We start from the raw sequence: 20,812 nt of genomic DNA, 5'->3' as shown, positions 1-20,812 counted from the left end.
CCGGGGTGTCTTGGGTCACAGGAATATGGGTCCCATCCGTGATGCTCTTCTCATCGCTGCTCGGCACAGAGGGATGGTCTGTCTGTTGGATGGAATGGTGTGTGTGTGGGGAGTGCAGTGTGTAAATGCTTGTCAGCCACCTGAGTGTCATTCATGAATCCGGCGAATCCAGCACCATTTCTCATTGCAATCGATTTGTCTTCCACATGGTGCCGGTGCTACCCCTCAACAGTCCCCAATTGGTCCAGGTGCGACGCCAGTTCTGCTGTCGTGGAAGTCCATGAATTCTGCACCGGCATAAACATTTAGTCTCCGGAACGGAGAATTCTGCCCCCAGTCTCCTCAAACCCGCCTCCTTGCCATCCCAGGAATCAGTCTAGTGAACCACCGTTATATTGCCTTTTATGACGAACATATCCTTCCTTGGGTAAGGAGATCAAAATTGCATACACTACTCCAAGTGCAGTCTCACCAAGATTCTGTACAATTGAAGCAAGACATCTTTATTCCTATACTCCAGTCCGCTTGCAATAAACCTCCAACAGCCATTTCTGCCCCTCTTCTATCCAAGTTTCCGTGATGGCCACCACATGACATGAAATGACCTTATTGTCACACGTAGGCTTCAAATGAAGTTACTGTGAAAAGCCCCTAGTCGTCACATTCCGGCGCCTGTTCGGGGAGGCTGGTACAGGAATTGAACCGTGCTGCTGGCCTGCCTTGGTCTGTTTTCAAAGCCAGCGATTTAGCCCTGTGCTAAACCAGCCCCTATATGAACATGTGTAACTTCATATTTTTCACATTCCATTCCATCATATTCGTGCCCACTCATTTCGCCTTTCTAAAGCTCCTCGAAATGCTCCTCACAACTTGCATTCCCACCTAGTTTTGTGATATTGGCAAACTTGGATATATTGCATTTGGCCCCAACATCCAAATCATTGATATAGATTGTGAATAGCTGGGGCCCAAGCATTGATCCTTCCGGTGCCCCACTAGCCACAGCCTACCAACCTGTGAATGACCCATTTATCCCTGCTCTTTATTTCCTGACCATTAACAGTTCTTAACCCATATCTGTAAATTATCCATAATCCCATGTGCTCTAATTTTACTTAGTAACCTCTTGTGTGGGGTCTTATCGAAAGCCTTCTGAAAATCCAAATGCATCATGTTCAATGGTTCCTAACATCCTCAAAAGAAAACTCCAACAGGTTTGTCTAACATGATTTCTCTTTCATAAATCCACGTTACCTCCCCCCAATCTCATGATTATTTTCTAGGTTTCCAGTTATCACATTCTTTCGAATCTATTCCAATCACTTCCCCGGTTACTGATTGCCCCAATGGACCCTTTTATACAAACTGTTTCAGTTTGAGTTAAAAATACAGCAATGTTTTCATCATGTGATTATTGAAACCAAGTAAACTAAAGCTTTATAATTTGACACAAACCAGTGTGTTTCATTGCAACTTTTAAATGCTGAATATAACATCTGTTTCAAAAACAAATATGCCGACATACATTGTATTCTAGCCAATTGGACATTGTTCTCTACTGTATTTTAAAACTTTGTTAAGAACTTTAAACAAAGTAAGAATTTATTCTAAAGCAATTGAATCAAGTATATATTTTGTATAAAGATTATGGAGGTAGACTTCTTATTATTCGAGTATGTCCAAGCTGTAGGTGACTTCATTGTCTTCTGTGAGTCTCGTCCGGGCTGAAGGGTCCAACACGTGATCGGCATGGAGGTCCACAGAACTGATAGTTCATGTTTTCATTGTTGGTGTTCAGGGGAGACCGCTACAGCTGTGAAACATCTAACCTTCCTCTGGGCACGTTGGATGTTATGAGATTGCCGTAGATGGTTCTCTAAGCATGCTGAACCAAATTTCCGTGCTTCCTTCCGCGAGGGGGCTGGTTAACTGCAGAGAGGTTACTAGCAATGCAGACGTTTGTCAGCGCCTTATTTAGGGTTTCCCTTTATCATCTGTACTGACCACCTTGATGTTATTTACATGAAGAGCAAATATTGTATTTCCAAGCTGTGGAACTTGTATTTCAGCAGATCCCAAAGTCTTTTTCCAATCTAATATGTTGTGGGTCATATAATATTTTTATGGCAGGCTCAAAAACATCACCAACAACATTGAAATAAAAGTCTTGAATTCATGTAGCGCCGTTCATTTAAAAAACATTTTTTTTAAGAATGCCCAATTAATTCTTCCCAATTGAGGGGCAATTTAGCGTGGCCAATCCATCTAACGTGCACACCTTTGGGTTGTGGGGGCGAAACCCACACAAACACGAGGAAAATGTACAAACTCCACACGGACAGTGACCCAGAGCCGGGATCAAACCTGGGACCTCGGCGCTGTGAGACAGCAGTGTTAACCACTGCACCATGCTGCCATTCATATAGCACAATTCATGAATGACCTCTGGACATCTCAATACTTTAGAACCAAGTAAATAATTTTTTAATTGTGGACAGTGTCAAAACCCCATAACTCTCTTTTTAAAATAGTGCCATGAGATATTTTATCCTATCTAAAAAGGTGGACAATTTAATATCTCATCCACGAGACAACCACCTCCAATCATGTAGTACTCCCTCAATACTGCACTGTAGTTTGTTTTGGCTCCAATGAAATGCTCCAGTCACTAGAGTAGAACATGACCTCGCAATCTTATGACTTCAAGATAAGAGTGTTGCTACTGATGAGGAACCCTGATGATGATGGTTAACTTGGTCAAAACTAATAAGAACATTGTTTTGGGATCAATGCTAGGATGAACACAATTATAAATCTTTACAAAAAGTAAGTTTGACATCTTTTTCTATCTAAAATCCTGGAAGCTCCTAGTTTATTTCCTGCTGTGATTATATTGCTTGAACTGCACTAGTACAATGTCACTGCCAAGATGTTGCTGGTTAGGGCAGCACGGTAGCACAAGTGATTAGCATTGTGGGTTCACAGTGCAAGGTCCCAGGTTTGATTCCCTGCTGGGTCACTGCCTGTGCGGAGTCTGCACGTTCTCCCAGTGTCTGTGTGGGTTTCTTCCGGGTGCTCCGGTTTCCTCCCACAGTCCAAAGACGTGCAGGTTAATTGGATTGTCCGTGATAAATTGCCCTTAGTGACCAAAAAAGGTTAGATGGGGTTATTGGGTAATGGGGATAGGGTGGAAGTGAAAAACCCTCACCGACAAGTGGGTCGGTGCAGACTCGATGGGCCGCATGGTCTCCTTCTGCATTGTATGTTCTATGTTATGCTCATTTACGCTGCTTCAGATATTTTGATAACTGTTTAGATTTTTAATGCATTTTGGGAGGATTAACAAGGCAAGGTAATATACAATGAATGTAGGACCCTAGGAAGTATAGAGGATCAGAGGGACATTAGTATGCATGTCCATAGATGCCTGAATACAGCCAGAAAAGTAGATAAGGTGGTTAAGAAGGCAAATGTGATACTTGCCTTTATTAACCGGAGCATAGAAAAATAAATCAGGGCGGTTATGATGGGGCTACATAAAACTCTAGTTAGACCACAGCTGGAGTACAGTGTGCAGTTCTGGGGTCACACTATAAAAAGAAAGGGATTGCACTAGAGAGAGTGGAAAGGAGATTTACCAGAATGTTGCCTGGGCTGGAGCATTAAAGCTATCAAGAGACTGGATAGGCTCAGTTGTTCTCCTTGGAGCAGAGAATGCGGAGGAGAAACCTGATTGAGGTGTATAAAATTATAAGGGGCAGAAGAAGGAACTTTTCCCCTTTAGCGGAGGGGTCAATAACCACAGGACATAGATTTAAGGTAATGGGCAGGAGGTTTATAGGAGATGGGAGGAAAAACATTTTCTCCCAGCGGATGGTGGGAAACTGGAACTCGCTGCCTGAAAGGGCGGTAAAGGTGGGAACCCTCAACGTTTGAGATGCATTTAGATGAGCACTTGAAATGCCGTAGCATACAAGGCTAGAGGCTAAGTGCTGGGAAATTGGACTAGAGTAAATAGGTACGTAATTGTCGGCGCAGACACGATGGGCCGAAGGGCCTCTTCCGTGCTGTAAAACCTCTCTGACTCTCAAGCATTTTACAGGAGCAAAATAGAGCAGAATTTGACACCAAGCCACAGAGAGATATTGGGACAGATGAACAAAAGTTTCATCAAAGAAGTAGGTTTCAAGAAGTGTCTTCAAGGAGGCCAGAGAATTAGTTGGGGTGAATATATGAAATAGCAATGGGGGCAGGCCATTTAGCCCCTTGAACCCGTTCTATTATTCAGCAGGATCATGGGAAATCTTTTAACTCCGTATCCCAACATCCCTTAATTCCCATAGAACCCAAAAATCTATCAATTTCTGTCTTGAATATACTCAACAACTAAGCATCCACAGCCTTTGTGGGTGGAGAATTCCAAAAATGTATGGCCCTTTGAGTGAAGAAATTTCTCCTCTCAGTGCTGAATGGCTGGCCCTTCGTTCTGAGTTGGTGACCCGGTATTCCAAATTTCTTAACGAGGAGAAACATTGTCTCAGTGTCTACCTTTTGTTCTTCAAGCTTGGACTTATTACGATCCCAGACCAGCCCTAATCGTGACTAGGTTACTGGACCAAACCCCAATATTTTAGTTTATTTTGTAAAACTGTGAAGAAAGAGTACTTCACTCCAGGTGTGATTGCATGAAAAAATACGAATAAACTAAACTTTATAATTAACACAGTATTAAACTCTTTAACCTCACACCCAAAAATAGTTTACAATTATCCCTTAAAAGATACTACTAAATATAGCAAATACAATATCCTTAATTAATATCTCTATTCCCAATTAAACAACAAGAAAGGAAAAACGCACAACTCTCAATCCATCCTACATCTCATTGGCACAAAGCAATACATGCTTTCCAAACAGATTTAGCTCTTGTTAGAACCCCTGAAGTCTCTGGCTGAATGTCTTCAAAAAGCTATTTCAACTGGTTTGTTTCAACTCTTACCCGCCCCCCCCCCCCCCCCCCCCCGCCCCCCACTCCGTGTCCTCTGACAAGTCTGCACTGCTTTAAATACTATTCACCTTTTTTTAACTATCCTACTGTGAGAGCAAAATACCTCCTTACTTGTGGACTCTGTGTTAGCCAGATCTGAACTCAACTCAAAATCTTTCTCAAAGTCTGAATAACTTAGCTCCACCCAGCAATGACATCATCTCCACCAGCTGAACAACTCCCCAGGCTGAAAACACATTAACAGCCAGGGACTCCCCCTAGTTAAGCAACAGTGCATTAGGGCAGGCATTTACGATGGTCAGTTTTACCTCCGTCTCCTAAAAGCTTTCTGATCGTGCAAAAAATATGGCTACTACAGTCAAACATGCTCTAACCCAGGCTTTTAATCGTTAAATTGCCAAATGTTGATAATCCAATATATCTAAAATCCTGCATTGTCACAGACTGATCGGGCAGTAATTGGCTGGGTTGCATTTGTCTTGCTTTTTTGTAGACAGAACATACCACGGCAATTTTCCACATTGGTAGGTAAATGCCAGTGTTCTATCGCTTCTCTGCCTTTTGGCTAAGATCAGTATGCCTCTCTTGTGGGGACCATGAATTGGATTTAATTTGAATTGTTTTTTGGAGCAGACAAGAAGCTGGATTAGGGGTTTGCCCTGTCCACCCTCTCTGAGCTCTGGCTTTGTAACTGATAAAGTAATTGGAAAAAAAATTGGGAAAAAAATGCCAGTGTTCTACCTGTATTGGAACAGCTTAGCTAAGGGTGCAACTAGTTCTGGAGCACAGATCTTCAGTACTATTGCTATTATGGTGTCGGGGCTCATAGCCTTTGCAGTATCCAGTTCCTTCAGTCTTTTCTTGATATTTCGAGGTGTCATATCTGTTCAAAATCTATTCCATTTAGCACCGTAGTAGTGCCACACGATACAATGAAGGGTATCCTCAATGTGAAGGTGGGACTTTGTCTCCACAGGGACTATGCGGTGGTCACTGTTATCGTTACAGTTATGGACAGATGGGTCTGTGACCAGTAGATTGGAGAGGCCGAGGTCAAGTAGGCTTTCCCCTCTTGTTGGTTCCCTCACTATTCATGGCAGACCCACTCTAGCAGTTATGTCCGTTAGGACTCAATCAGTGGTGCTGCTACCGAGTCACTCTTAGTGGTGGACATTGAAGTCCCCTACCTGCTGTTGCATTCTATGCACTTACCACCTGAAGTACTTTTTCCAGTTGGTTTTCAATGGAGTACTCATTCAGCTGAGGTGGTAATCAGCAGGAGGTTTCCTTGCCCATGTTTGACCTGATGCTATGAGACTTTATAGGGCCCAGAGTCAATGTTGAAGAATCCCAAGGCAACTCCCTCCCTCCCAACTGTATACCACTGTACCACTACCTCTGGTCAGTGTGCCTGCCAATGGGAAAGGACATACCCCAAAATGGTGATGTTGGCATCTAGAGCTTTGCCTGTCATGTATAATTCCGTGAGTATGGCTATTACTTAACTAGTCTGTGAGACAGCTCTCCCAGTTTTGACACAGGTCTCCAAATGTTAGTAAGGGGTACTTCTCCGGCTTGAGCGGGGACCGTGTTTGCTGTTGTAATTTCCAGATGCCGGGTGGTCCACCCAGTTTACTTTTAGTCTTCGTAGTGATTTGATAGAACTGAATTGCATGTTAGGCCATTGCAGAAGGCAGTTAACAGTCAACCGTGAGTCTGGAGTCACATGTAGTCCATATGAGGTAATGTTAGCAGACTTCCTTCCTTAAAGGGCATTAGTGGACTTCCGGGTGTGGCTATGCAGAGCTAGGTCGCTTTTCGGTAGCTCCTGCTTGGAACGGACTTTTGGGCTCTTTACAGGGCCCCCACGGCATTTGTTTGACATTTCCCGTTGTGGGAAGAAGACTGCAACATTCCCCTGACAGTGTCCCCCAGGAATGATATGTCTCTTGGTTACCAGACCCGGCAGAAACAGTAAAAGATTTAGCTGTAACTGCAGGGGAGAGAGGGGCCTCTTCCAGCATGCAGGCAGGGGAAGGGCAAGCTTAAAGCTGCAAGCTGACTTGAGGGCCTTTATGAAAGGTGAATTCTAGCAGCAGAGGGAACAACTGTGAAAAGATCTACCAAGGCCATTGAAGAAGCGGGGACGAGGCTTCCGGTGGCGGCCATGGAGGAGTAGGTCGCGCAGTCGGCAGCTCCCGTCTGGAACGGACTCTCAGACCATTTTCAGGAGTTTCCACAGACTTTTTTGGGCCGATTGGTGAAGCGAACACTGCCAAATGGATTCCCTCTCGAGACTTCTGGTTGCGGCTATGCGAAGCTAAGTCGCACATTCGGCGGCTCCCACAAAAATTGACTTTTGGGCTCTTTTCAGAGCCCCCAAGGGCACTTTTTTGACGTTTCCCGGTGTGGGAAGGAGTTAATAATAGCTCCCCGACAGTATATGGCTTTAACTAGGAGCAGAGTGACAAAAAAAGTGGTGGTGGACCAGAAGAAGGGAGGGAAGAAGGACAAAATGGCGGCGGGTGGAGACCAGGCAGCGTGGAGGCAGTGGGCGGAGGAGCAACAGGAGGGTATCCAGTACTGCCTTAGAGAGATTAAAACGGACCTGCTAGAGCCAATGAAGGCTTCTATTGATAAGCTGCTGGAGACACAGACGGCCCAGGGGTGGTGATCCGAGAGGCTCGACAAAAGATCTCTGACAATGAGGACGAGATCTTAGGCCTGGCGGTAAAGGTGGAGGCGCATGAGGCGCTCCACAAGAAATGGCAGGAGCGGTTCGAGGAGATGGAGAATCGGTCGAGGCGGAAGAATCTGCGGATTCTGGGCCTCCCGGAGGGGCTGGAGGGGCCGGACGTGGGGGCCTATGTGGTCACCATGTTGAACTCGCTGATGGGAGCGGGGTCCTTCCAGGGCCCCTGGAGCTGGAAGGGGCCCATAGAGTGCTGGCGAGGAGGCCCAAGGCTAACGAGCCTCCGCGGGCGGTGCTGGTGCAGTTCCATCGGTTCGTCGATCGGGAGTGTGTGCTCAGGTGGGCCAAGAAGGAGAGGAGCAGCAGGTGGGAGAACACGGAGGTTTGGATATATCAGGACTGGAGAGCGGAGGTGGTGAAGAGGAGGGCCGGGTACAATCGAGTGAAGGCGGTGCTCCACAGGAAGGGGGTGAAGTTTGGCATGTTGCAGACGGCGCGACTGTGGGTTACCTGCAAGGACCGGCACCATTATTTTGAGTCTCCGGAGGAGGCGTGGGCCTTTGTTCATGCCGAGAAGCTGGACACAGACTGAGGGTCGGGGTGGGCGATTGGGGACTGCGATGGATATGTTATGCCTATTTTTGGCTCGGGGGGGGGGGGGGGGGGGGTTGCATTGTTTTGGGTTTCTTTTTCTCTGTGTTTTTCTCTTTCGGGTTGGGGAGGGTGGATGGGGCGGTTTGGGCACTGTTTTGGTTGGTGGCGCGGCCTGGTAGGTGGAGAGTGCGGGCTTTTTTCCCGTGCCGAAGACTTGGGGGGCGGGGCCGGGACAGGGAAGCGAGTATTGTTTCCCACGCTTAGAACGGAGGGGGGGAGGGGAGGGCCTGTGGATGGGGAGCGGGAGAGGAGGGTGTGCCACACAATGGGAGGAGTCGAAGGGGAGGCGGGAGTGGTCGGGGTCAGCTGACTTGCGGAAGTGCAATGGGGGGAGTAAACCAGCTAGGATGGGTCCTAGCCGGTGGGGGGTGGGGTGGGTGGGGGGGGATCTAGTTGCTGCTGCTAAGGTCAAGGAGGAGCTGGAGCGAGTGGGGGGGGTCGAGACGGGGGTATGCCGCTGTGGGGAATGGGCTGGGTGTGGGGTGCGGGCGTGTGGCTGGCCGAGGAGGGGGTCATGGCTAGTCGGCGGGGGAGGGGGGCGGGTCGCCCCCTGATCCGGCTGATAACCTGGAATGCAAGGGGACTGAATGGGCCGGTTAAGCGGGCCCGCGTGTTCGCGCACCTGAAGGGGTTCAAGGTGGATGTGGTTATGCTCCAGGAGACACACCTGAAGGTGGCAGACCAGGTAAGACAGAGGAAAGGGTGGGTAGGTCAGGTGTTTCACTCTGGGCTAGATGCCAAAAATCGAGGGGAGGCGATCTTGGTGGGAAAGAAGGTGTCATTCGAGGCGTCGAGCATTGTGGCAGATAATGGCGGTAGGTACATAATGGTAAGTGGTAAGTTGCAGGGAGAGAGGGTGGTACTGGTCAATGTGTATGCTCCGAACTGGGACGATGCGGGTTTTATGCGGCGTATGTTGGGTCGTATGTTTGAAATGGGGGGCCTGGGGTTCCGGGTGCGGCGATGACCAGCTGAGTCGCACGTTTCGGCAGCTCCCGGTGGAACGGACTTTTGGGCTCTTGATAGGAGCCCCAACGGCAATTTTAACGGCTAAAAACACCGTGCGGTAAACCAGAAGGGTGTTCCCCCTGGACACGGATGGAAAAAGGAGAGGAAAGTGGCCGGATTGCAGCGGATCCTTTGGAACAACGGCAAGGAAGGCAAGCAGAAACCAAGATGGCGTCGGAAGGTGGCAGTTTCATATGGGGGCCCTGAACAACAAGAGTTCTTGAAACGCTGCGTGGAGGAGATAAAAAAGGAAATGAAGAAAGAGTTGTTGGCCCCGATATTACAGGCGATTGAAGGGCTGAAAGAGGAACAAAAGACCCAGGAGCAGGAGCTTCGGGTCGTGAAGGCGAAAGCAGCAGAGAATGAGAACGATATACAGGGCCTGGTGGTGAAGTCGGAGATACAGGAGGCACACCAGAAACGATCTGTGGAGAGGTTGGAGGCACTGGGAAACAACGCAAGGAGGAACAACTTGAGGATTCTTGGCCTTCCTGAAGGTGTGGAGGGGGCGGACGTCGGGGCATATGTGAGCACGATGCTGCACTCGTTAATGGGAGCGGAGGCCCCGACGGGTCCGTTGGAGATGGAGGGAGCATACCGAGTTATGGTGCGAGGATCGAGAGCAGGAGAAACTCCCAGAGCCATAGTGGTGAGATTCCTCCGTTTTAAGGATAGAGAAATGGTCCTTAGATGGGCGAAGAAAACTCTGTGTAGTAAATGGGAGAACGCGGTGATCCGCGTTTATCAAGATTGGAGTGCGGAGGTGGCGAGAAGGAGGGCGAGCTTTAATCGGGCCAAAGCGGTACTTCACAAAAAGAAGATAAAATTTGGAATGCTGCAACCGGCAAGACTGTGGGTCACATATCAAGGGAGGCACCACTACTTTGAAACGGCGGATGAAGCGTGGACTTTTATTGTAGAAGAAAAATTGGAATGATTGGATTATGAAAATGAACGTTTGGACAAAGTGGTGGGGCGAAGAGGGGTTTTATGTTTTAATCCTGCGGTATGGTAACTTTTCTTTCTCCCACAGGTGGTGATGGGGGGAGGTGGGGAGGGAGAGGAGATGGGGCGTTGGCCATGGGAGGCGGGGCCGAGGGAGAGGCGCGGGCTTGGTTCCCGCGCTATGATAATTATGGCGGGAATAGAGAAGCAGGAAGGAGGGGGCGTCGCACGGTGCGAGCCGTGATCACTGGGGGAAGCCGAGGTCAGCCAGAGTTTGCTGACTTCTGGGAGCAACATGGGGGGAGTAATTACGCTAGCGGGGGGGTCTAGCAGGGGGGGGGGGAGGGGGGAATTACTGGGTTGCTGCTGCTGGGGAAAGGGGGGAGTGGGTACGGGAAAGGATGGGCGGGGGGGGCACCGTCTGGGAGAGATACAGCTGCGTGGGAACTGGGTGAGAAGCTGGAAAAAGATGATGGCTAACCGGCAAGGGGGGGCGGGGTGGGAAGCCCCCCAACTCGGCTGATCACGTGGAACGTGAGGGGGCTTAACGGGCCGATAAAGAGGGCACGAGTACTCGCACACCTTAAGAAACTTAAAGCAGATGTGGTTATGCTACAGGAAACGCACCTGAAACTGATAGACCAGGTTAGGTTGCGCAAAGGATGGGTGGGGCAGGTGTTCCATTCGGGGCTGGATGCGAAAAACAGGGAGGTGGCTATATTAGTGGGGAAGCGGGTAATGTTCGAGGCGAAGACTATAGTGGCGGATAACGGGGGCAGATACGTGATGGTGAGTGGCAAATTACAGGGAGAGATGGTGGTTTTGGTAAACGTGTATGCCCCGAACTGGGACGATGCCAACTTTATGAGGCGAATGCTAGGACGCATCCCAGACCTAGAGACCGGAAAGCTGATAATGGGGGGAGACTTTAACACGGTGTTGGAACCAAGGCTGGATAGGTTGAAGTCCAGGACTGGTAGGAGGCCGGCAGCAGCCAAGGTGCTTAAGGATTTTATGGAGCAGATGGGAGGGGTGGACCCGTGGAGATTCAGTAGACCTAGGAGTAAGGAGTTCTCGTTTTTCTCCTATGTCCATAAAGTCTATTCACGCATAGACTTTTTTGTGTTGGGTAGGGCATTGATCCCGAGGGTGAGGGGAACGGAATATACAGCTATAGCCATTTCGGATCATGCCCCACACTGGGTAGACTTGGAGATAGGGGAGGAAACAAGAGGGCGCCCACCCTGGAGAATGGACATGGGACTAATGGCGGATGAGGGGGTGTGCCTAAGGGTGAGGGGATGCATTGAAAAGTACTTGGAACTCAATGACAATGGGGAGGTTCAGGTGGGAGTGGTCTGGGAGGCGTTGAAGGCGGTGGTTAGGGGGGTGCTGATATCAATAAGGACACATAAAGGGAAGCAGGAGAGTAAGGAACGGGAGCGGTTGCTGCAAGAACTTTTGAGGGTGGATAGACAATATGCGGAAGCACCGGAGGAGGGACTGTACAGGGAAAGGCAAAGGCTGCATGTGGAATTTGACTTGCTGACTACAGGCACTGCAGAGGCACAATGGAGGAAGGCGCAGGGTGTACAGTATGAATATGGAGAGAAGGCGAGCAGATTGCTGGCACACCAATTGAGGAAAAGGGGAGCAGCGAGGGAAATAGGGGGGGTGAGGGACGAGGAAGGAGAGACGGAGCGGGGAGCGGAGAGAGTGAACGAAGTGTTCAAGACATTTTATAAAAAATTGTATGAAGCTCAACCCCCGGATGGGAGGGAGAGAATGATGGATTTTTTGGATCGGCTGGAAATTCCCAAGGTGGAAGAGCAGGAAATGGTGGGACTGGGAGCACAGATCACGGTAGAAGAAGTGGTGAAAGGAATTAGGAACATGCAGACGGGAAAGGCCCCGGGACCGGACGGATTCCCAGTTGAATTTTACAGAAAATATTTGGACTTGCTCGCCCCGCTACTGACGAGGACCTTTAACGAGGCAAAGGAAAGGGGACAACTGCCCCCGACTATGTCAGAAGCAACGATATCGCTTCTCTTAAAGAAGGAAAAGGATCCGCTACAATGCGGGTCCTACAGACCAATTTCCCTCCTCAATGTGGATGCCAAGGTCCTGGCCAAGGTAATGGCAATGAGAATAGAGGAATGTGTCCCGGGGGTGGTTCATGAGGACCAAACTGGGTTTGTGAAGGGGAGACAGCTGAACACGAATATACGGAGGCTGTTAGGGGTAATGATGATGGCCCCACCAGAGGGTGAAACGGAGATAGTAGTGGCGATGGATGCCGAGAAAGCATTTGATAGAGTGGAATGGGATTATCTGTGGGAGGTGTTGAGGAGATTTGGGTTTGGAGAGGGGTATGTTAGATCGGTGCAGCTGTTGTATAGGGCCCCAGTGGCGAGTGTGGTCACGAATGGACGGGGATCGGCATATTTTCGGCTCCATAGAGGGACAAGGCAGGGATGTCCTCTGTCCCCATTACTGTTTGCACTGGCGATTGAGCCCCTGGCGATAGCGCTGAGAGGTTCCAAGAGATGGAGGGGAATACTTAGGGGAGGAGAAGAACACCGGGTATCTTTATATGCGGATGATCTGCTACTATATGTGGCGGATCCAGCGGAGGGGATGCCAGAAATAATGCGGATACTTGGGGAGTTTGGGGATTTTTCAGGGTATAAATTGAACATGGGGAAGAGTGAGCTGTTCATTCAGGTACATGCAATTGAGGGCTTTTGCGAGGCAACAGGTGAGGGAATTCCCGCAGCTCCCGACACAAGAGGTGCAGGACAGAGTCATCTCGAAGAAATGGGTGGGGGACGGTAAGGTGTCGGATATATATAGGGAAATGAGGGATGAAGGGGAGACTATGGTGGACGAACTAAAAGGGAAATGGGAAGAAGAGCTAGGGGAGGTGATCGAGGAGGGGCTGTGGGCAGATGCCCTAAACAGGGTAAACTCGTCGTCCTCGTGCGCCAGGCTAAGCCTGATTCAGTTTAAGGTATTACACAGGGCACATATGACTGGAACACGGCTCAGTAAATTTTTCGGGGTGGAGGATAGGTGTGCGAGGTGCTCGAGAAGCCCAGCGAATCATACCCATATGTTTTGGTCATGCCCGGCACTACAGGGGTTTTGGATGGGGGTGACAAAGGTGCTTTCGAAAGTAGTAGGAGTCCGGGTCGAACCAAGCTGGGGGTTGGCTATATTTGGGGTTGCACAAGAGCCGGGAGTGCAGGAGGCGAGAGAGGCCGATGTTTTGGCCTTTGCGTCCCTAGTAGCCCGGCGCAGGATATTGCTAATGTGGAAAGAAGCCAAGCCCCCGGGGGTGGAGACCTGGATAAATGATATGGCGGGGTTCATAAAGTTAGAGCGGATTAAGTTCGTCCTAAGGGGGTCGGCTCAAGGGTTTACCAGGCGGTGGCAACCGTTCGTCGAATATCTTGCGGAAAGATAGATGGGGGAAAAAAGAAGGCAGCAGCAGCAGCCCAGGACTTGGGGGTGGGGGGGGGGGGTGTGGGGGGGGGTGTGGGGGGGGGGGGGGGGGGGCCTGAGACAAGGCAGTTGCCAATTAGGGCTAGTTTTTATTTTTGTTATTTAATATCTATTTATTTGTTGTTGTTTTCTTTTGTTCTTGTTTAAATAAAAAAGGTCATTATTATCTGTATTGTTATAATGTTGTGTAAAGGATGCACAATGTACTGTGTTGGTTGACCAAAAATTTTCAATAAAATATTATTTAAAAAAAAAAAAGAAATGGGGGGCCTGATAATGGGGGGAGACTTTAACACGGTGTTGGATCCGGCATTGGATCGCTCCAGGTCTAGGACGGGTAGGAAGCCGGCGGCGGCTAGAATGCTGAGGGGATTTATGGACCAGATGGGAGGGGTGGACCCTTGGAGATTTGCAAGGCCGGAGGCTAGGGAATTTTCATTCTTCTCGCATGTCCATAAGGCTTAGTCTCGAATCGACTTTTTCATTTTGAATAGGGCGCTGATAGCTAGAGTAGAGGATACCGAGTAATCGGCAATAGCCATTTCGGACCACGCCCCGCATTGGGTGGACTTGGAGATGGGGGAGGAGAGGGACCAGCACCCGCTGTGGTGCTTGGAGGTGGGGCTGTTGGCAGACGAGGAGGTGAGCGAGCGGGTCCGAGGGAGTATAGAGAGGTACTTGGAGACCAACGACAACGGGGATGTCCGAGTGGGGATGGTATGGGAGGCACTGAAGGCGGTGGTGAGGGGAGAGCTGATCTCCATTAGGGCCCACAAGGAACGGAGGGAGCGGTGGGAGAGGGAGAGGCTGGTGGGGGAGATGGTGAGGGTAGACTGGAGGTATGCGGAAGAGCCTGAGGAAGGATTGTTGAGGAAGAGGCGCAGCCTCCAGGCCGAATTCGACCTGGTGACCACCAGGAAGGCGGAGGTGCAGTGGAGGAAGGCCCAGGGGGCGGTCTACGAGTATGGGGAAAAGGCAAGCCGGATGCTGGCGCATCAGCTTCAGAAGCGGGATGCAGCTCAGGAGATCGGGGGAGTTAAGGACAGGGGAGGGAGCGTGGTGCGGAGTGGGGTTGGCATCAATGGGGTCTTCAGGGACTTCTACGAGGAATTGTACCGATTCGAGCCCCCACGGGAGGAGGGAGGGATGGGCCGTTTCCTGGACCAATTGAGGTTTCCAAAGGTGGAAGAGGGACTGGTGGCGGGACTGGGGCCCCCGATTGGGCTGGAGGAGCTGATCAAAGGGATAGGAAGCATGCAGGCGGGGAAGGCACCGGGGCCGGACGGTTTCCCGGTCGAGTTCTATAAAAAATATATGGACCTGTTGGGCCCGCTGTTAGTTAGGACCTTTAATGAGGCAAGGGAGGGGGGGGGGGCTTTACCCCCGACGATGTCCCGGGCACTGATCTCCTTGATCCTGAAGCGGGACAAGGATCCCCTGCAATGTGGGTCTTACAGACTGATTTCCTTGCTAAATGTAGATGCCAAGGTGCTGGCGAAGGTCTTAGCCACAAGGATTGAGGATTGTGTGCCGCAGATCATCCATGAAGACCAGACGGGGTTTGTGAAGGGGAGACAGTTGAACGCGAATGTGCGGAGGCGTTTGAACGTTATGATGCCGGCAAGGGAGGGGGAGGCGGAGATAGTGGTGGCGATGGACACTGAGAAAGCCTTCGATAGGGTAGAGTGGGGGTACCTGTGGGAGGTGCTGAAGAGGTTCGGGTTTGGGGAGGGGGTTGTCAGGTGGGTTAGGCTGTTGTATGAGGTCCCGATGGCGAGTGCGGCCACAAATAGGAGGAGGTCCGAGTACTTTCGGTTGCACCGAGGGACGAGACCGGGGTATCCCCTGTCCCCCCTGCTCTTCGCACTGGCGATTGAACCCCTGGCTATGGCTCTGAGAGAGTCGAGGAATTGGAGGGGGTTGGCGCGGGGTGGTGAGGAGCATAGGGTGTCGCTTTATGCGGACGACCTGCTGCTGTATGTGGCGGACCCGGTGGGAGGAATGCCAGTGGTAATGAGGATCCTTAGGGAATTGGGGGACTTTTCGGGGTACAAGCTCAATATGGGGAAGAGCAAGCTGTTCATAGTTCAGCTAGGGGACCAGGAGAGGGGGATTGGCGAGCTCCCACTAAAAAGGGCGGCGAGGAGCTTCAGATATTTGGGGGTCCAGGTGGCCAGGAGCTGGGGGGCCCTGCATAGGCTTAACTTTACAAGGCTGGTGGAGCAAATGGAGGAGGAGTTCAAGAGGTGGGACACGTTGCCGCTGTCCTTGGTGGGTAGGGTGCAGTTAGGTAGGGTGCAGTCAATCAAAATGACGGTGCTCCCAAGGGTTTTGTTCCTGTTCCAGTGCCTCCCCGTGTTTATCCCGAAGGCTTTTTTCAGGCGGGTTAACAGGAGTATAATGGGGTTTGTGTGGACGCGAGGGACTCCGAGGGTGAGAAGGGTGTTCCTGGAGCGGAGTAGAGATAGGGAGGGGCTGGCGCTGCCCAACCTCTGTAGGTACTACTGGGTCGCCAATGCGACGATGGTGCGCAAGTGGGTGATGGAGGGGGAGGGGGCTGCATGGAAGAGGCTGGAGACGGCATCCTGTGTGGGTACGAATCTGGGGGCGCTGGCAACGGCGCCGCTGCCACTCCCTCCAAGGAGGTATACCATGAGCCCGGTGGTGGTGGCGGCCCTCAAATTTTGGGGCAGTGGAGGCGGCATAGGGGGGAAGCTGGGGCCTCGACGTGGACCCTATTACGGGGGAACCACCGGTTCGCCCCAGGAAGAACAGGTGGAGGGTTTTCGGGGTGGCACAGGGCAGGGATACGAAAGTTGGGGGACCTGTTTGTGGACGAGAAGTTTGCGAGCTTAGGGGAGCTGGAGGAGAAGTGCGGGCCCCCCCCGGGGAACACCTTCAGGTACGGGCGTTTGCCAGACGGCAGGTGGTGGAATTCCTGCAGCTACTGCCACACACAGTACAGGACAGGGTGCTCTCGGGGGGGGTGGGTGGGAGTGGGGAACATCTCGGAAACTTACCAGGCGATGCAGGAGGAGGAGGAGGCCTCGATGGTGGAGTTGAAAGGTAAGTGGAAGGAGGAGTTGGGAGAGTAGATCGAAGAGGGGACGTGGGCAGATGCCCTAGGGAGGGTGAGCCGCAGCCTCATACAGTTTAAGGTGCTGCACAGGGCACACATGACCGGGCCAAGGATGAGCCGGTTCTTTGGGGGTGAGGACAGGTGTGTTAGGTGCTCGGGGAGCCCAGCAAATCACACCCATATGTTCTGGGCATGCCCAGCACTGAAAGAATTTTGGCAGGGCGTAGCGAGGACGGTGTCGAGGGTGGTAGGATCCAGGGTCAGACTGGGCTGGGGGCTCGCAGTATTTGGGGTGCCAGAGGAGCCGGGAGTGCAGGAGGCGAAAGAGGCCGGAATTCTGGCCTTTGCGTCCCTGGTAGCCCGGCGAAGGATTCTCCTTCAGTGGAAAGATGCGAGGCCCCCAAGCATGGAATCCTGGATCAGCGATATGGCAGGGTTCATTAAATTGGAGAGGGTGAAATTTGCCTTGAGAGGGTCGGTACAAGGGTTCTTTATGCGGCAGCAACCGTTCTTAGACTTTCTGGCAGAACGATAGACATTGGTCAATGGCAGCAGCAGCTCGTGCGGGGTGGTTTACTTTATTTTTGTTTGTTATTTACACTGGAGGGTCTGAGGGGGTGTATACACCTGTTGTGTTAAGTCGGGGTGTTAATGTTAATGTATTTATGACGGGGGAGGGGTTTGGGGGGTTGCTTTTTTGGATTGTGTTTTGTACTTAACCCTGTTGGGTTCTTTTTTCTTTCTCATATTGTTATTGATATTTTATGAAAACCGTTAATAAAAATGTTTTTTTTTAAAAAAGGGCATGAGTGAACCAGATGGATTTTGACAACAGTGGACAATCACTGAGACTAGCTTTTAATTCCAGATGTATGAATTACATTCAAATTCTACAAGCTGCGGTAGTGGGATATGAAGCCCTGGGCCGCTAGATCACTGGTCCGCTGACATTACTACCGCTGTAAGAAGTTTTATAATACCAGGTTAAAGTCCAACAGGTTTGTTTCGATGTCACTAAATACAAACCTGTTGGACTTTAACCTGGTATTATAAAACTTCTTACTGTGCTCACCCCAGTCCAACACCGGCATCTCCACATCATTACTACCACTGGCCACGATCTCCGCATCATTAACAATTTCATATATTGTAAGAATAATCGTAATCATCTTTATTGTCACAAGTAGGCTTACATTAACACTGCAATGAAGTTCCTGTGAAAAGCCCCTAATTGCCACATTCCGGCGCTTGTTCGGGTACACAGAGGGAAAATTCAGAATCTCCAAATTGCCTAACGGCACGTCTTTTGGGACTTGTGGGAGGAAACCGGAGCACCCGGAGGAAACCCACGCAGACGCGGGGAGAACGTGCTGACTCCGCGCAGACAGTGGCCCAAGCCAGAATCAAACCTGGGACCCTGGAGCTGTGAAGCCATAGTGCTAACCACTATGCTATCAGTATGGATGTATTACTTGGAGGTTTTAATTTTTAACATGCTGTTAATTTTAAGGGTACAGAAGTCGATTGACACCATCCTAAAGAGGAAGTAAAAATCTGAAATTTTAAATACTGAAAGAGTCAAAAATGTAGGTCCACGTCTGTGAAATCTAACTGAACTGCAGATTTGGCATCAGGAAATGAGGAGGAAGGTAAAACATGCACGTGTTTAAATTTTGTTATTTAAATTTCTCATTGAGTTTTGGTTTTTATTTGTACATTGGGATTAAGGGACGCCTATTTTTCTTAAAAATAATTGCTTGGAGGGAGCTATAATTATCTTATCTCTTGATCAAAGTGATGTTCACACACAAACGCACTGATTATTTGCATTGGTTACGATTGCTGTTACATTCCTTTGATTCAGTTAATTTTGTTTTTGTTGCTTGAGAGTTGGCAACTTAGTATAAATGGGTAACATTCTCTACATTTCCATTTGCTGAGGCAGTCTTCTGAAAAGACTGGCAGTCCATCCGTTTCGATGATTTTAGTTGAATGGTAGCGAATAATTCACCTTTTCATAAGGTAGCAAACCATCAAAAGCTCTACTTAAAACTCTGGATCAAGTTACTCTTCTGTAGGCTGTTATTTGGAAAATGCATAAAATGTGTATAATTGTGTGCACAAGGAACTCCCAAACTAGTTGTAATTTATTCTTTTTTTTTACACTGCTGCAAGACAAATTCTAATGAGCCTGTTTGGCTGTTCTCTGAAGAGTCAGGATCCTATGGCTATGAATTACGGCTGGAGTTTAAATGTCTTTTCATGTGCTCCAATAGGATGTTGTAGTGGGATGTTCCCGCTGGCCCATTTCTGTATTTTGACACTGGTACTTTTGTCTGTTTTCACAGAGGTCCAACCCACATCCATTGGCTCAGTTCTTCTATGCGGATAAGGAAGTGACTCAAGTGTTGACTGAGCTGAATAATGTGAATCTGCACAATGACCCCCAACAATATATCGTCCAACTAAATAATCTTCGGGCCAGACAGGTCAGTGACTTAGGCTTGGGCTCATGCAGACAGTCTTGTGTGGTAGAGCAAATCTAATTTTTACCTTGAACGTGCCAGAAGCAATTTGTGTTTGCGTCTCTGGTAGTTGCAATGGAAGTTCACCCTTGGTTATATTGAATCAGTCATTAAATGCATGCAACTTATTTTTTTGCCAAGCAATATGCCAAAAGAAATGATAATGGGAAGTTGAAATATTTCCGAGGATAAACCTAAACATAATACAAAAGCCTAGTTGAAGTATTTCTAATAGTACCTCTTGCACATCCCAATTCAATCTAGTTAGGCAAATACACCATCATTACATGTTTAAAAATTCAGATCTTCGTACTTCCTCCCAGTTCATATATTTTTCATTCCTCTTTCATCAACTATGTTTTCATAACTTTATTATTTTAATTAACTGGGATTGATCTAAGGTTTGCCTGGTGCTACGTTGCCGAAAGTCGTAGAGTAATCACGGTACAGAGGTAGCTATTCAGCCTATCAATTCCATGTTGGCTCTCTATAAAGCAATCAGTCCTCTTTTTGTAAAAAAAAATGTTGTTGCAAATTACAAATTGCTGAAAATCAGCAGAAATAGCAGAACATCTAATTGTGTCTCTTGCCATTCAGTGGCTTGCCATCACTAAACCCCTCCTAGAGTTACCATTGATGAGAAACTGAACCAGCCATATAAATACTGTGGCTACAAGAGCAGACCAGAGGTTGAGAGTCCTGCAGTGAGTAACTTGCCTCTGCAAAGCTTGCCCACCCTTTGCAAGGCACAAGCCAGGAATGTGATGGGATACTCTGCACTTGCATAGATGAGTGCAGCTCCATCAACACTCTAGAAGCCCGACACCATCCAGGACAAAGTAACCTGCTTAATTGGCATCCCTTCTGCAAACATTCATTCACTCCACCACCGACGTACAATAGCAGTAGTGTGTGCATCCTGATGTGGAACGATAACAGTGTTCCTTCACTGTTGCTGGGTCAAAATCCTGGAACTCTCTCCCGAACAGCATTGTACCTACACCAAACGAGCTGCAGTCTTTTAAGAAGGCAGGTCACCACCAACTTATCAAGGGCAGTTAGGGATGGACAATAAATGGTGTCTTAGCCAGGGTCGCCCGCATCCTGTGAGAGAATACTTTTTTTTTTTAATTGCTGGATCTGTACAAAAATAGTTACAAGTTACAAATTATTCAATTTATTCAATCGTGGGCCTGAAATCATGGACTGGATTTTATGGTCCCATCATCAGGTGTGCCTTTGGCTGGAGAGCACATGAAATCCTAAGGAGTGGCAGTGGCAAACCATCTTCCCGCGCACCCACAACATGATTGACAATATAGTGGGATGATTCACGCAGAAATTGACTGCTCATCTGGCATTTTAAATAAATAATTAATGGGCAACTGAGCTTG

At 49.1% G+C, this 20,812-nt stretch overlaps 1 protein-coding gene across 8 annotated transcripts in view; it reads left to right on the top strand.

Annotated features, from left to right (window-relative positions):
* LOC140426826 (lateral signaling target protein 2 homolog) overlaps positions 1 to 20,812 on the top strand; it is a 115,537-nt gene that overhangs the window by 59,003 nt on the left and 35,722 nt on the right. For 4 of the 8 annotated variants that reach the window (XM_072512056.1, XM_072512057.1, XM_072512054.1 and 1 more), the window contains exon 2: positions 19,242 to 19,382. The exons of 1 other annotated variant lie outside the window; for it this stretch is intronic. Coding sequence is in view for 5 of the 7 variants with exons in the window: in XM_072512054.1 (XP_072368155.1) it covers positions 19,242 to 19,382 (141 nt within the window). In the remaining 2 variants the exon portion in view is untranslated. Of the gene's footprint in view, positions 1 to 18,403; positions 18,543 to 19,241; positions 19,383 to 20,812 lie in introns of all 8 variants that reach the window. 3 more of the 8 variants (XM_072512052.1, XM_072512051.1, XM_072512050.1) reach the window with 1 other exon arrangement.

This window comes from Scyliorhinus torazame, chromosome 7 (assembly GCF_047496885.1).
Source record: "Scyliorhinus torazame isolate Kashiwa2021f chromosome 7, sScyTor2.1, whole genome shotgun sequence".
Classification (NCBI taxonomy): domain Eukaryota; kingdom Metazoa; phylum Chordata; class Chondrichthyes; order Carcharhiniformes; family Scyliorhinidae; genus Scyliorhinus; species Scyliorhinus torazame.
Note: the sequence above shows the minus strand (reverse complement) of the source record. Positions and strands in the feature narration are given on the sequence as shown.